At 39.0% G+C, this 16,962-nt stretch overlaps 1 protein-coding gene across 1 annotated transcript; it reads right to left on the bottom strand.

Moving 5' to 3' along the window:
- Nucleotides 1–2,987: 2,987 nt before the first annotated feature.
- bsk146.S (brain specific kinase 146 S homeolog) lies at nt 2,988–15,594 on the bottom strand. The gene is made up of 4 exons (XM_018238546.2): nt 15,401–15,594; nt 9,202–9,440; nt 5,675–5,877; nt 2,988–3,780 (listed from the first exon to the last, which is right to left on the bottom strand). Exons 2-4 carry the CDS (start codon nt 9,371–9,373, stop codon nt 3,028–3,030), a joined length of 1,128 nt encoding a protein of 375 aa, XP_018094035.1. The 5' UTR covers nt 9,374–9,440; nt 15,401–15,594; the 3' UTR covers nt 2,988–3,027.
- Between the last annotated feature and the right edge of the window lie 1,368 nt (nt 15,595–16,962).

Raw genomic sequence — 16,962 nt, 5'->3', positions numbered from 1 at the left:
ATACAGGTATGGGACCTCTTATCCAGAATGCTCGGGACCTGGGGTTTTCCGGATAATGGATCTTTCTGTAATTTGGGTCTTCATGCCTTAAGTCTACTAGAAATTCATTTATACATTAAATAAACCCAATAGGCTGGTTTTGCTTCCAATAAGGATTTATTATATCTTAGTTGGGATCAAGTACAAGTTACTGTTTTATTATTACAGAGAAAAAGGAAATCATTTTTAAAAATTTGGATTATTTGGATAAAATGGAGTATATGGGAGACAGCCATTCCTTAATTCGGAGCTTTCTGGATATCGGGTTTCCGGATAAGGGATCCTATACCTGTACCCAAATGTAATTTAAATGAAAAAAAGAATCACCTTTATCTTGAAACTTGAAATAAACGCATCTGACCACTGTAGGATATAAAATAAAATGGGATACATTTGTGTGAATAGCTGTGCATATTCATTGTCCTTAAAATTCAGGAAATATTTATTTTCTCACTTTTTTTTAATCTGCCATGAATTTGTAGAATACTGAAATATAAAAAGGCTTCAAACGTCATGGTTAAAGTGATTTATTTATATACAACTATTTGGCATATGGTACTATTGAATCGGTCACTGCGTTGCTGTTGTCTGGCCGTGAGAAATTGTTTTTAAACTGTTTGGCCTCTTTATTTAAATAAACTGATTTCATCAGTGAAATAAAAATGAATGTCCATTTATATAATAAAGTTTAAATATGGAAACGGTAAGATCAATAAATATGAGGTAATTACACAGACACGATGAGAGGAACGTAAAAGTAAATGACTGTGTCTTTGATGGTTTTGTACACAAAAATTACATTTATTTTCATAAATACTTGGCTCATGTTTGCAATGGTTGCTTGAGATTGCTCCAATGACAGTGGGATTTTATGCAAGATATTAAAAATAAGACAATAAAATAAGAAATGAGCTGCTACTATATGTATAAAAGAGGGATGCACCAAATCCAAGATTCAGTTAGGGGTTCAGTATAATCGTAACAATATTTGTAGGATATGGGTAAATCCCTCATTCATGACCAAATGCTGTATTTTGTATACTAAACATGAACTTACTACACCACAAGCCTAATCAAACAAATGATTTACGCTTTCAAAGTTGGCCACAGGGGGTCACCATCTTGTAACTTTGCAAGACCAAGACTGTGCACATGCTCAGTGTGGTCTGGGCTGCTTAGGGATCATCATAAATTATTAAAACAGCACAAGTCAAATAATATCTGTCAGAAGCCGATACAGCAAGACTGATCAATAATCAGAATATGCAGACTGCACTGTGTTGTCATGTAATCTAATGTGGTTTTTATAGTTTTTGTATAGTTTAATACAAACTTTCTCCAATTCTGCAGAACCAGTTGCTGCAGCAAAAGAATCCTCCAAATACAATCCCAGTTTATCTGTTTAAATCTGGTTCCATGATCTTTGTCCCAGCAGCTGGAGTTGGAAACAGTCAAGGGGATGTAAAGGCAAAAATAAAATCCAATACTAATCTCTACACAGTCGTCTACTGCTCTACAGGGAAACAAACAAAGCTACTTGAGTTCTGTATGGCTGGGAAGTAAGGTAGGGGCTCCCCCTGCTGTTCATAAGTATGATTGTTTCCCTGCAGAGCATTTAGGGACCATCTGACAATTTCTATCCAGAGCAGTAAATGAAGGGAGAATTTCACTGCTAACAGTCAGGTGTTTCTTTTAGAAACGGTAAACATTTTTTAATTAAAGTATATTGGAGATAGATTTCTTTTTCATTAAAGAAATTTGCATTTACATGCCAATTACAAAAGGGGGGTTGTGGGAGCACCCGCATTGCTAAGTAAAAATATATAGAAGTATAAGGGAAGTGCTACTGACATAACCAAATGGGTCAGTGCACATTCCCTGGGCCCCTGTCTAAGTAATTCAGTAGATATGCAAATGCATGTGTTAACAAAGACAGGGGTTTTTAGTTACAAAGTTATGATCATAAAGTAACTGTCTTTGTTAACACATGCATTTGCATATATACTGAATTACTTAGACAGGGGCCCAGGGAATGTGCACTGACCCATTTGGATATGTCAGTAGCACTTCCCTTATACTTCTATATATTTTTACTTAGCAATGCGGGTGCTCCCACAACCCCCTTTTTGTATTTGCTCTTACAGCCTGGAGCTTTGGCTAAGCTTCCTGTGGCTTGTAGCACCCCCCCATACCCACCCCTATCAATTAATTGTGGCCCTATGCTTTTAACCGCACCACATTAATACACTTTTTTTTAAAAATGGGCATTGGTTTGGGCAATCACTCTCTCTTAAAAGCTGCAAGTCAGCAGCGGGGGAGGATTTAGCCCTCAGACAGAAACCAAGGTTCAGCAGACTTTTACTTTAATGCTATTATGCAGAGAGACACAGGATCCTCAATACTATGACTGGTAGGTAAACAAGTTAGGGACCGCCATATGGAGTTTACCTTGACGTGGTATGGTGGCTTTTCAACTTTATGATCATAATTTTGTAACTAAAAACCCCTGTCTTTGTTAACACATGCATTTGCATATCTACTGAATTACTTAGACAGGGGCCCAGGGAATGTGCACTGACCCATTTGGTTATGTCAGTAGCACTTCCCTTATACTTCTATATATTTTTACTTAGCAATGCGGGTGCTCCCACAACCCCCCTTTTGTATTTACATGCCAATCAGCCTGTTATATATTTCAAATGTAATGTTTTTTTCCTTTTTCCACTCTACCTCATTCATTTATTATTTCTGACTATTATTATGTAAAATAAGGTAAAATAAATTTGCAAGACATGGGATGCAGAGATTTCTTGGCTCATAACTAGGAGTAGGAGGAGAACAGACATGGCTGATGTTCCCTCTGTACATAATTCAAGGCTTCAAAATGTACCTATTTTTAACAATCTGAATAAAATCCCCCAATTTATTGAAAGACAAGAGATTTTGCATTTTTTGCTGGTTAAAATGTACAGCAGATTTATTACGAATTCATACACAGATTTCAAATGGCGTAGAGCCCAGCATGGCACTGGCACTGCTTTCTTTAGGTACATCCTCGTAGCTGCTGCAGGATGAGAAAGACAAACTTGGACTCGTATCTGTTTTATTGCTGCTTAGAGCTTCACCGCCGATGAACGGAAGACCTTGTTGTTTTATATGAATGAAGACGTCGCCGTTTGTTTTTGCCTCGGAAGTGGGAGAATCGTCTTTATTCACCAGCCACGTCTTGCCAAAATACCAGAAAATATCCTTAATGGCGCATCTTTTCTCTGGCTCAATGGAGAGCAATTTACTAAACATTTTAAGAGCATGAGGAGAAAACCGTCGCCACTGTGAAGGTATAGCGGCACTTTTGTATCGTTGCCATTGCAAAAACTCATAGTAGAAGGAGTCTAAATGAAGAGCTTTTTCCCAAGGGAAGTTACCAGTCATCATGCAGAAAAGCAACACCCCAAACGCCCAGACATCGATGCTGTGTCCCACTAGGAAACCATTATGCTTTGACATTTCACAAAGCTCTGGGGCTGTGTAAGGTATGGTGCCACTAACGCGTTTCTCTGTGGTGCCAGCGATCCTGGTCATGCCGAAATCAGAGAGTTTGACTTTCCGACATTCTTTGTCAAAAATTAGGATATTTTCTGGCTTGATATCGCGATGCACTAATTTATGGTTGTGTAAGTAATCCAGCGCCAATGCAACTTGATAGATACAGCGCTTAGTGGTATGCTCAGAAAGGCCAACCTGGAAATGATTAAGAAAAAGAATTTGGAGCAGTTTACAGTGAAATGTAGCCAAATAATATAAAAGTCAGAGTCCTTGAAAAATCCCTGAACAATGTAGGCCACTATAAAAAGATATTGCATAAAACAGCTCATATGTAAAACCTTGCTTCATGTCAATAAACCATTTTCATAATAATATACTTTTTTAGTAGTATGTGCCATTGGGTAATCATAGATAGAAAATTTCCATTTTAAGAATAAGGGCGGCCCAGGGGATCCTATGATTCACGTTGCACACAAACATACCATACATAACCCAATTAATGAACAAAGTTCTGGCTTTTGCTTCCACACTTCTTCCTGCGGTATTTCTGGTCAAGTGATCTCTGAAGCAGCACAGAGACCACCACAAAATGGTGGCTCAAGGGAAAAGATGTAAAACGGCAATATTTACTTAAAGGGGAACTATCGTGTAAATGAAAATTAAATATAAGCTTCAGCATACTGAAATAAGAAACTTTGTAAATACAATCAGTTAAATATATTGCATCAATTCTGAAATAATCAAGCTTTTGTTCACAATTCCTCTCCCAGCATCTTCATGCAGCAGTTGGTGTCAGATAATCATTGACAGTTAGATCCAATATATCTTCTGGGGGATCCTTTTGCCTAGAAGATGTATTAAAGCTCACTCAAATAACAGAATCCAGTACAAACAAACTCTAAGAAAGTAACTGCTTTTTGCACAATCCTGCATGTAGAGAGACATGATGTTTGGTGATTTTAATAGCGTCATCTTCTAGGCAAAAGGAGCCCCTCTAAAAGATAAATTGGATGTAACTGTCAATGGTTATTGGACACACAACTCCTGAATGAAGAGAGAATGAAAATAAACGGATGCTGAGAGTGGGATAGTGAAGATAAACTTGATTATTTCAGAAACAGTACCGAATACTGTAGTTAATTGATTGTATTTAGAAAGTAACTTATTTCAGTATGTTGAAGCTTATATTGAATTTTCATTGTGGTGATTGTTCCCCTTTAAATATATATATACCAGTTTCATAAGATTCTTTAATATGCCACTTAATATGATGTACAGGCCTAGATTTGTGGAGAGGCCACCAAGGCCCGAGCCTAGGGTGACAGGATTTGAGGGGGTGACATGCTGCCCAACCACACCTACGTTGGTTCAAAAAAACTGGGGATGCGCAGGAGATACAATAGTTTTTTAAATTTCCTGTGCCCCATTGCTCTGGTGCCAATGATGAAAATTTGAGTGAATAAAAGGAAGGGGACAGGGGCAACAAATGGGCCTAGGGGCCCGCTATGTAAATCCAGCCCTGATGAAGTAAACTATTTGCTGATTAACAGAGGTATTCTGAAATATTGGCTCACATATTGTTTATTGTGGGTCACTGTGACCCCCCCTGAATACCTAGAAAATTTCAAAGGTACAAAAACCGATTCACATTCTTGTCGGTGGGAAAGAATTTGGGGAGATTAGTCGCCCACAGAAGAGAAGATTTGTTGCTTGGCGACTAATCTCCCTGTGTGCCACCACCCTTAAGACAAAGAAATTTACAAGCAGCCATGAAGGTCAGAAGATAAGAGGCGAGGCATTTATTTTTAAATGGGGAAATAGCTGTCTTACTCAACACAGGGGTTCAAAAACAAATATATAAAAGTCAAGTGTAGTTATGTATTAAATGTGCTTATGTACTAAAATAGACTCTTTTGGCCACACATTCCAAAAACATAGCACAAAATGTATAAGTTGACCCCAACCAATATCTACGTGCTACAGTGGGTTTGTTGACTGGACAGATCTGAAAATGTCATCTGCCGATGCACCATGTCATCCATTGGCAGATTTGGAGATAAAGATATACTTTACAGATAATTTGAGATACCTGTGGTGGAATAATATCAAAAAGATCCCCAGCGACTGCATATTCTTGGGCAAAGACGTAATATTCCTCAGTTTCAAAAGCAATGTCATACATGCCAATAATATACGGACATGCAGACAGATATCGGGAGATGCAATATTCTTGAAGAAAGCTCTTCTGCTTTGTAGTTTTCTTCCTGAGAAATTTCAGGGCCATCTTTGTACCTTTGGGGTGAAGAATAAAAAATGTATTCATTTCTATTTATGAAAAAATATAAATATATTAAAACAATTGTATATATATATTGGTACACCATGCACCAATAAATGAGTTTTTTGATACATGCTTGATGGCGATTGCTGTGAGTGCTTTCATGGATATATATATATATATATATATATATATATATATATATATATATAGCAACTGATGATCTAGAGGTCGGAAACGGGCATGTATACGACCCTGGTCAGACCCGGTAGAAATGAACACAATGAGGTAGGGGTCATACCAACTGTAAGAACCTACCCTGGTGGTCTAGTGGGCAGCGGGGTCCACGCCGCGTCCTTGGCGTGGACGCCCGCTGCGCCACTCCTGTCCTCTCCTTGCCATTTTGGGTTTCCTAGGGCGCGCGTCTCTCAATGCCGCGAATTTGCGCACGTTTTGGCACGAATTGGGACCCTATTTAAGGCCCATTCAGATACATAGCAAGTGCCCATTATAGGATCATATCATGAGGTTTCCTGAGCCTTGTGCTACCTGTTTCTGAATTACTATCCTGATTGTTCTATCCGTGTTTGACCCAGCCTGTTCCTGATTATTCTGACCTCTGTATCCTGATCCTGCCTGTTTATTGACTACCAAGCCTGCCTGATCCTGTTTGTCTGATTACACGGTTTTGACCCTTTGCCTGCCTAACGACAACTCCTTCTGCCTGATCCAATCTGTCTGATTACCTGGTTTTGACCCCTGGCCTGTCTGACGATTCTTTTATCTGCCTGACCTGATCCGGCCTGTCCTGTTTCCATTTCTACCAGACGCCTTGTACCTTGACCTTCTGCCCAAAGACTCTTGCTATTCAGCCATGCCCCTTTGCCAGCCAGAACATCTCACCTTGTACCTCTTGTTAAGTCCAGGTGGCACCCAAGTAAGCTGAGGGCTCCTCCCGAAGCCCAACGGTGGTCACACTACTGGTGAAGCCAAGCCGAGACCAGGGTGCTTGGCACTTGTTCTGGTATTGGGTGCCGGTCGTGACACCAACACTCCGATAAGTGAGTGGTACAGAGAGGAATTACCCATAGCATGAACATGTGAATGTGGGTTTGATGCAAGTAATTTAAACAATCAAAGCTCCCAATTTTCCTTAATTCATATGCTCTTTAATATAGTGGGAGCACTTGTGAATGAGTTCCCCAGATTTCTGAGCAGAAACAACACTTGTTTTCTTCGGTGATTGTCCAGTATTTTACCATACTCCTGTAAGTGTGCCAAGAATTCTTTTGGTATACGGCAATTACTTATACTTCTTTATTCACACTTGTTCGTTTATTCATGTAACGCTTCTACAGATTTCTCTCTGTACGGTGGATTTGGGTTCACTACTCCTTCTTGTGTATTTATTTACTTCTATGTTCACTGGGTTGGTCTGGCACTTGTCCGCTCTATATGTCCATAACTATTTTTTATTTTCAATTTTTGATCTATTTTTTGCCATAAGTCTGCTTTTTCTTCTTTAAGACTCTTGGCTCAGTTAGCCGGAACACAGACCGCTACATTGTTAACTATTTTAAATACAGGTATGGGACCTGTTAATTTGGATTATTTGGATAAAATGGAGTCTATGGGAGACAGCCATTCCGTAATTCGGAGCTTTCTGGATATCGGGTTTCCGGATAAGGGATCCTATACCTGTACCTCAATTGAATGCATCGGGTTGATTTTTCGCTACAAGGAGGGGACTTCAATAGGTTTTTTTGTGTATATTTATATTTTGATGTTGACACACAGTTACACAGCTGATTGATTTTTATTGCATCTTCACTGAGGGGTCTTTGAGTCACTTTTTAATAACTTACAGGGGATATTAATAACACCAGGGGATATTTGATTGCATCAACGGTGGCAACCACATGAGATTGCTATTGTGGAAATCATATATTAGTAACTATAAATTATAGTGTATTTTATTAATTATATTTTACTACACAGATCAAAGGTTGTAGTGTATGCATGACACTTGTGTTAATGTGGAGATGACAAGATGTTCACTCATCGGTGGGGGTTTAATGGTTTGATGAATGAAAGGGGTGGTACACGTTTTTACACTTCAATTCACGTGAGTGATGTCACTATATCTATATATATATATATATATATACATATATATATATATACTGTGTATATTAGTGATGTGCGGGTCGACCAGATACCCGTGGGACTCGCGGGTCGGGTGGGTTCGGGTCGACCTTGCAGGGCTCCTCGCGCTCTCCCCGCCCGCCACCTTCAAATGTCGGCATCCAACTTCCGGTTTTATAGTCTCGTGTCTGCTCTCCCCGCCCCTTTTGTGATGTCATTGTGACGTCATCGGCGGGGCAGGTCGGCGCGGGTCTATGAAAGGACCCTGGACCCCGGAATTATATACTAAATATTCATTTAGTATATATTCATTTGTAATTAGATGAAGATTTTATTATATCCAACAGAGCAGCATATGATTCATTCTTAAATATTCACGAGTGAATTATTTGTTTTGGGCTGAAATGATCTAATGGGAAACAGCTTTATACCGGTAACTAGATGATGTAGGTCACTTTTTTTTCTTTCATGGTTTATGTTTTATAAATTCTACTAAAGAACCACATACTAACCAGTCAACAATATTAAAGCAATTTATCAAATGATATAGTTAGGCAATTTTTTCAAATGAAAAGTAGGCAAACATTATTCTGCACATATCAACCTTGTCTGCATACAAGCAGAGGTGTCATACTACTCCTGAGTAACAGTGCCCCCCAGTGGCCAGACTAGTAGAATACTTTCTGGGCAATAACTTACATATTGTTTATTCGTTTCTAAATCCAGAATTGTTTGGCAGAAATGTACCAATTTAACTACAAAAATGTAACTACAAAAATGACTTCTTCAGCACCTGTAAAAAAAAATCAGGTAGAATAAAAGAAAGGGAATGTTAACCCAAGAATAAAAATCTGCCAAATCAACTTTGTGACCCAAAATGTTTTAACTTGGTTTCTAGTTCTTCCCAATCCTCTATGTAATCATTATGATCAGTTTTGTATGATTTGTAGAATGCAGACTTCAAGGCTGGATCTAATTGGGCTTAAGCTGTTCCCTTGAGAATTTAGATGAAGGGGTTTTTTTTCTCCAGAACATGGGCTTATCCTGCAGGTATCAGTGTATTACATGCTTCATGCTTAAATGTATATAATATTTTATTTGATGCATACATCTCTCAATTGTCTATGATTATTAACAGACCTGTAAATCTCCAAAAATCGGGCTGAACCCCTGCCCTGCCGTTCAGTGATTACCTCTCACTTTGTGAATAGCAAGATCAACTCTTCCATAGGTCCCTTTCCCCAGTTCCCGGATGGTGTCGTATTGTTTTGCGATATCTACTTTTTCCATCGTTTTCGCCGTCAGCTGCTGCAGCTCATCCAGCATTTCCATTGCTCCTCTTGACAGCAGTGGAGAACAACTCATAGCAGCGGCCTTGTGTGGGAGGATTCGCTCACTGGATATGTCTGACTTTCATTAGAATCTTGGGAATCTGTTAAAATAAAAGATATACCGCCTTGCTTAGAAATTCAGTCTCTGAGCATGCAAAATGGTCATAGAATGGATTACGAGCCTATACATCTATATGACTCTTGATTCCTTGGTTGGAACATCACTGGCTGTACACAGACCCTCTTATGATCCTTTATGTATACTGGAACTGGTATCCTAATTGCTCCTATAGGGGGCACATACACCATTAAAGGATGTTAAAAGCTGCAGTCTTCTGCATTTCAGTTGCAGGAAACAACATTGTGCTGGGATATATAGTAGGACCAAGCAGATAAAAATGCAGGTTGCATGCCTGGGTGTGGGCCAGAAAGTGAAGGTTTGCCTTATAAAACCAGAAACCTTCGCTTCTACATTTATCTTACACAATAACCCACCAGTAAATGGGGTTGACTCCATTTATATTCTCTCCACTAGCAAGTTGACAGCTTGGCCCTACCAGGCTCTTGCCCAAAAAGGCTCACAAGTATCTTTCAGTAAAGTCAAACTTTTGCCATGTAGTGCTGAGATGATTCTTGCTGCATTCCTTGGGGGTGGGGGCAGTTAGGCAGTTGATTATTTCATACCAAATAAAATCTTATGCGATTACAAAATATAATATGTAAAATCCATCTGATTACAGATGTAAAGCCCTCCTTCATCTGACTGTTCAGCCATCATGGCATCTTACTGACATGCATATATGTGGCATATATTTAACTACAATCTGGTTGATACATTGGAGGGGGGGGAAAGCCTTACTTTTTATGATTTTAGGTACATGTATGTTGAGAAAGGTCCCAACCCATGAATATCAGCTAGTCCATCAATAGGACACACTTGGAGCATCATCAGATCAGTGTTTCTTGCTGATTTACTGGTTCCCATTTCTGATCTTGCTGATTCAGCTGTTTCTGACCCGTTTAATTGCTGCCAGCCCCAACCATTTGCCTTTGTATTGACCTAGATGCTGTAACCCTCTATATACTGCATATTGGACTTTGGCTTGTCTTGCAGAAACCAGCTTCCTTCATGGCCCTGACTTTCCCCTATAAAGGCTAAGTGGCTCTGACAATGAGGTGTGGTGTGCTGATAATTTTCACCATTTAATGCTGTTCCAATTGTTTTCTCCTGAAAAGTTCCATGTATAGCGAAAGCCATCCATTTGGCCCACGCAGCAATCCCTGGAATACTGAAGAGTATCAGCAAATGTATGGTCACCTCTTCTGAACATATATGACAATTTAATATCTTGGGGGCAGGTCTGGACTTTTCAGGTACACGGAGGCCCACTCAGCCCACACAGAAGCCCAAACAGGCCCCACCAGCCCACTAAATACTGACTTTCTATGGCAACTTATAGCAGCCCCTCTGGCATTTGCCAGAACCCAAAGATTGCCAGTCCGGGCCTGCTTGGGGATTGCCCTTAATGTCCTTTCTATATATTATTAATCTGACAAGAAGCATTAATCAAAGCAACATAAAAACTTTTGCAAGACGTGTTTACTTTCAATTTACATTCTCTGATTTGTTTAGTGCTAAAAAAATGGCAATAGGTTTTTCCACTCATAGGAACCTTATTACTCTGCCTAGAAACTGCAATTCAGGTGCCATATTGCCTACCATGGCTGTCCATAGGATTTGCATACAAACCGCCATGTAGGTGATTTTTACCAGAAAGTATTGCGTTAGTCTCCTATAGTCTCTATGGATATCATAAACATGAATCATTTTAAAAATCTTTATCATTTCCAAATGAATTACCTCCCCAAAAAACCCTGCTAATCTTGTTTTCATTGCCCTGTATGGTTTTTGGACTTTGCACACACAACAAATAAGGCGAGCGAGTGGGTGGTATTCATCAGCATAAAAATAATAATGTGCACACGTAATAATAAAGCTGCCACGTGTAGCGATCTGCAGGCTGGCATCTGGCTCGTTAGGAGACTGCCGCCTGCTTTATAATCCCTGAGAGATAATTAGGAAAAGACGGGAAAATAACGAGTCTCATTTATTAGACTGAAAAAAAGAGAATACCCCTTGGAGTTCAAAGATTATAATTATTCTCTTTCTTCTTCCCCCTTTTTTTTTAGTAAGTAGAACCATCAAAGGAAAAATGGCAAATGGCAATTATAAAATTCAGACATGAAGGGGAAATGTTTTATTTAAAAGACTTGTATTTTTAAAAGTCAAAAAATAAGCATGTCTCTATAGCAGTCATCATCCTTTTTTTTGTGGGCACACAGTAAGCTGTACCGTAATACTGTACTGTCTAAGGGAAACAATATGGCACCTCACACTCATATGTATAAATACAAATATATACAGAAAATAAATATTCTCGGCACACAATAAGCTATACCCTCATACTGCGCTGTCTAAGGAAAACAATATGGCACCTCCCACCTATATGTATAAATACAAATATACAGAGAAGGAATATTCTGGGCACACAATAAGCTATACTCTCATACTGTACTGTCTAAGGGAAACAATTGCTCCTTCCACCCATATGTATAAATACAAATATACAGAGAAGGAATATTCTGGGCACACAATAAGCTATACTCTCATACTGTACTGTCTAAGGGAAACAATTGCTCCTTCCACCAATATGTATAAATACAAATATACAGAGAAAGAATGTTCTGGGAACACAATACGAAATACCCTCATACTATACTATCTTAGGGAAACAATATGGCACCTCCTTCCCATATGTATACATTAAATACAAATATACAGAGAAGGAATGTTCTGGGCACACAATACGAAATACCCTCATACTATACTATCTTAGGGAAACAATATGGCACCTCCTTCCCATATGTATACAATAAATACAAATATACAGAAAAGGAATCTTCTGGGCACACAATGCGAAATACCCTCAAACTGTACTGTCTAAGGGAAACAATATGGCACCTCCTACCCATATGTATAAATACAAATATACAGAGAAGGAATGTTCTGGGCACACAACAAGTTATACCCTCAAACTGTACTGTCTAAGGGAAACAATATGGCACCTCCTACCCATATGTATAAATACAAATATACAGAGAAGGAATGTTCTGGGCACACAATAAGTTAAACCCTCATACTGTACTGTCTAAGTGAAACAATATGGCACCTCCTACCCATATACAAAAATATAAATATACAGAGAAGGAAGTTCCAGGCACACAATACCCTCAATGAGGAACATCTACACAGAGCTGGGTCAAGCACTTTGGTGCCCAAAGCAAATGTTACTAGGCTGGTCCCCCTGCTTGCTGCCCTCCCAACCCCTAGCTGCTCACCCACATCTCTCCCCTCTGTGCAGCCACCAAACCCACTAACACAGCTCAGCTCAGTTCGCACAGCCCTCCTGCAGCTTGCACCCAGTGCCTTTTGAAGAGCACCCGCTAGAACCCTAGGCACTTCCCTTTATTGTCTACCTCTAGTCCTGCCCCTCATACTGTATATGTACATGTAGAACATCTCTCTCTCTCTCTCTCAAAATATACCAACCCCTTCGAAATGTACTGCTCAATTACTACCTGGTTAATTCTCTTAAAAAAATGTCCTTCCAGATAATAGTGACAAAGTGGTCGGCATGCCTTCTAGCACTGGGGTCCTAAGCTTGGTTCTAGCCAGGGCACTATTGGCACAACGTTAGTATGTTTTCCCATATCTTTGTGTGTTTCATTTGGGTACTTTGGCTTCCTCCTACTCTCCAACAACATACAGGCAGATTGATGGACTCCTGATGATAAGAATATATTTGCTCAGTGCTTATAAAAAAGTAATTTCATGAATGGTTGCCCAGCATGTTATTTTAAAAGCTCCTTTGTTTTTAAGATATACATTTTTAATTATGTTTGCTGGAGGGAATACTGAACTAAGTAACCTCAGGTAACCTCTTTGTCTGGCAATCAGGGCACTAAAATATATTCCACTTATTACATAATTCAAAATAAAAGTTACAAAAATGGTGTTTTAAAGGGATACCGTCAGCATGCCATTGCCCTAATCAGTTTCATTTTTTATACACAAGATTAAACACATCTAGGTTAGTGAGATACAGTTTCAATATATTCATTTCTATAAAGGCTTAGTTCCTTTGATCTTTATTCCTTCAGCCTTTCTTATGTTTAAGACTCTCCAGTCTCCAAGTTATATTAGCCAACAGTGCTGTAAATAAGAATACACTAAATCATTGTTAGGATCCTCATACACTGAAAGGTTGAGCCAAATATTCTCAGGGCCTCAATTTTAGGATTTCAGATAAAAACCCCATCCCCCACCCTTCATATGAGATATTCAATGTGCCTTAGCTTTAGGAGGCCTGGTACTGCTGGTAAAATGGTTAGTATATATCCGTGCTATTTGCTCTCCTAGATACACCTGAAGCGCATGATAAAGGGCAAGCATGAGATCTGGGTAAAAACTTAACTGCTGTACTAGATATTCTTGAAACTTTGGCTGAATGGCTGATACACCAATGTTTTCACATATCTGTAACCTTGCTATGAGCTATGGGGAAGGCCTGACCAACAGATGGACCTCTTGAATTAGGGCTGGAGCGGGCTGGCGGAGCACCAGGAGTAAATCCAATAGCAATGGAAGTGGGGTAGTGGCTGTCCTTCTGGTTGCTTTGGTGGGCCTCAGACCCTCCAGTCTGACACTGGTGAATTAAAAGGTCATGTGGTAACTGTCGGCTGCGGGTAATATCTCTGCGTGTATTGCCGATCGTACGATTTTCAGTGGGAGACTGTCATTAGCTTTGGTCGGACATAACTTTCGTACGATTGCTGTCAGGGGCAGAACATCGGCTGACCTGTTCTTTTACTACTTTATTTGATTGGAATGGTTAGTGGCAGGTCGGAAGATGGGGAAGTCCGATCGGATCTTTGCGTCTGTGGCCAACTTTAATCTCTCAAAGAGCAACATTGGTATTGCAAAACAACACAAGGTCACTGATCTTTGATGTATTATATTGAATTTTTGCAGTAGTATCTCTTATGGCAGGTGGTATTCATGGTGGAGATTTATGGTCTTTAGTGCTTTGCTGAATCTTTAGCTTCCTCCCTGAAACTGGTTTGTGTTTGTCTAAAGGGCCTACAGTGCTTACATGGCTTCCAGCGTATCCATATCAACAAATCATGCTGTGCTTTCTGCTCATTTGTACCAACCACCTATTGGGGATCATGTATAGAAAAGGGCTCCTCTTGCATAAAATTAAAAGCAACTTGGATAAATAACCTTCTGTGAAGCCAAACACATTTTGGAGCAGATAGATAGGTGATGACTAGATAGACAGATACATGATAGACAGATAGACAGATAGATACACTAACTATAGATTTTATTATCACAATAGCCTTGGATATTATGCTTGTCCAATAAATCATCCAAGCCTCATTTAAAGGCATAGATGCTAGATGATAGAAGATAGATAGACAGACCTGCACACACATATATTTCAAGATTCATGAAAATGTTTTTTTCATGCATAAAAGAAAATGTATGTAAAAATATATATTGACCTGGTTAAACATACAGTACATGGGCATAGACAGATCAAAACTGATATTGATAGATGGAATGTTGATGAATATTGGCATAGCAATGGTTATGTCCAGCCAGAGCTAGACAGAAAGAAACCGACATATTGATAAGCATAGATTCTGATAAATCTTAAAATCAAGAATTAGATGAGGAAATGTAATATGTCAGTGTTGTTAATAAGGGTAATAATACAGGTATGTAGAAGATGGACAGATGTATTAGTTCCTAATACAGTATAGTACCCTTATACTGTGCTGATTTATATTATATTGAGATAAGGGGAAATAGAATTATTTTTAGCCCTGAGACTATAATGATGATGAGACTGGGTTATTTCTCTGTTCACATTCCTGTGCACTTGTCACATCCCTTAGAATAAATATGAATATACAGAGTGCATGCAGTACTCACCTTGCCTGGGTGCCTGGCACATTACAGGGATCCAACTTCCATGCCTGTCAGTCTGTAGTGGGCAGCGCTGGAGAGATCTAATAGCATCCGTGTCTTTGTTCCACTATAGCTGCCTGTGTCATTGTTGTTTCAGCCCTGCAGTCTCTGCAGTAGATTCCGTGCATAAACAGACTCTGCTGCTGATGATACAATGGGTCCTCCCATCTCTCTCCTATTTGCTGCTGGCCTCCCCTCTTAATCCTTACATTTGGAAGCTGCCTACCGTGGATAAATCGGTTTAAAGCCCGGATATAGGATTTCATTTTTATTTCCAAGATATTAAACTATTTGCTACTAAATTTAGTATTTATATAGTAATTTTTTTATACCCTGGAATTATATATATTTACTCGTTGATATTAAATTTAACATTTGAATGCAATTTTTTTTTTGTTTCTTTATGTTCAGTTTAAACGTTTTCAACTGCAAAAGATCTATCTGTTTATTAAAATACATACATAACCATAGGTGAGATATTCTCATGTGTTCATCTCAGCTTTGATATAGAATTTGTTACAGTAATACAGGGAAGCTTTCATTCCTACAATGGGGTTGTCATGCATGGTGGCAGAGTGATCAGTTACAGGAGAATCCTTATGAAGTTGTTGTATCACACAGCAATTCAACTGCAGGTTCATTAGGTCCTGATAAGCATGGCCCTTATGTGAGTGTGTGAGTCTGCATGATTGGCAGGGGAATTAGATTGTAAGCTGTTCTGAGGCAGGGGCTGATGTGAAAATCTCTTTAAAGGGGTTGTTCGACTTTAAATTAACTTTAAGTATGATATAGTCAGTTTTTGAGTTATTCAGCAGCTCTCCAGTTTGCAATTTCAGCATTCTGGTTGCTAGGATCCAAATTACCCTAGCAACCATGCATTGATTTGAATGAGAAACTAGATGAATAGGAGAGGGCCTGAAAAGAAAGATGAGTAATGAATAGTAGCAATCATAATAAATGTGTAAAAAAAAAAAAATAATGAATACCAATTGAAAAGTTAGTTACAATTGCCCATTCTATAACATACTAAAAGTAATTTAAAGGTGAACCACCCCTTAAAGTGGACCTGTCACCCAGACACAAAAATCTGTATAATAAAAGTCCTTTTCAAATTAAACATGAAATCCAATTTCTATTTTTTATTAAAGCATTCATAGCTGTTGTAAGCTCATTTAAACATCTCAGCTGTCAATCAAATATTGTCTTCCCCCTCCTCTATGCCTTAGACAGTTGGGGCAAACAATTACTTTCACTTTCAACACTTTCTAGATGTCACTGCTCTCCCCACATTCCCCCTCTCTCTTCACCATTTAATTGTGTAACCAGGGCATGGGGATGGACATCAGATCCCCCATTCTGGTGCACAAACAAGATTCTGAGATGATGCAAGACTTGCCTTAATAACAGTGTCCACAAAATGGCTCCTGCCTGCTTGCTATAATTATGAATTCCCAGACTGAAGGAATCAAGATTCAAATAATTTATATTGCGTAGTTAAAATTCATTTTGCTTGATTAATGTGATAA

The sequence above is a fragment of the Xenopus laevis genome, chromosome 9_10S (genome assembly GCF_017654675.1).
Source record: "Xenopus laevis strain J_2021 chromosome 9_10S, Xenopus_laevis_v10.1, whole genome shotgun sequence".
Taxonomy (NCBI): Eukaryota; Metazoa; Chordata; class Amphibia; order Anura; family Pipidae; genus Xenopus; species Xenopus laevis.
Note: the sequence above shows the minus strand (reverse complement) of the source record. Positions and strands in the feature narration are given on the sequence as shown.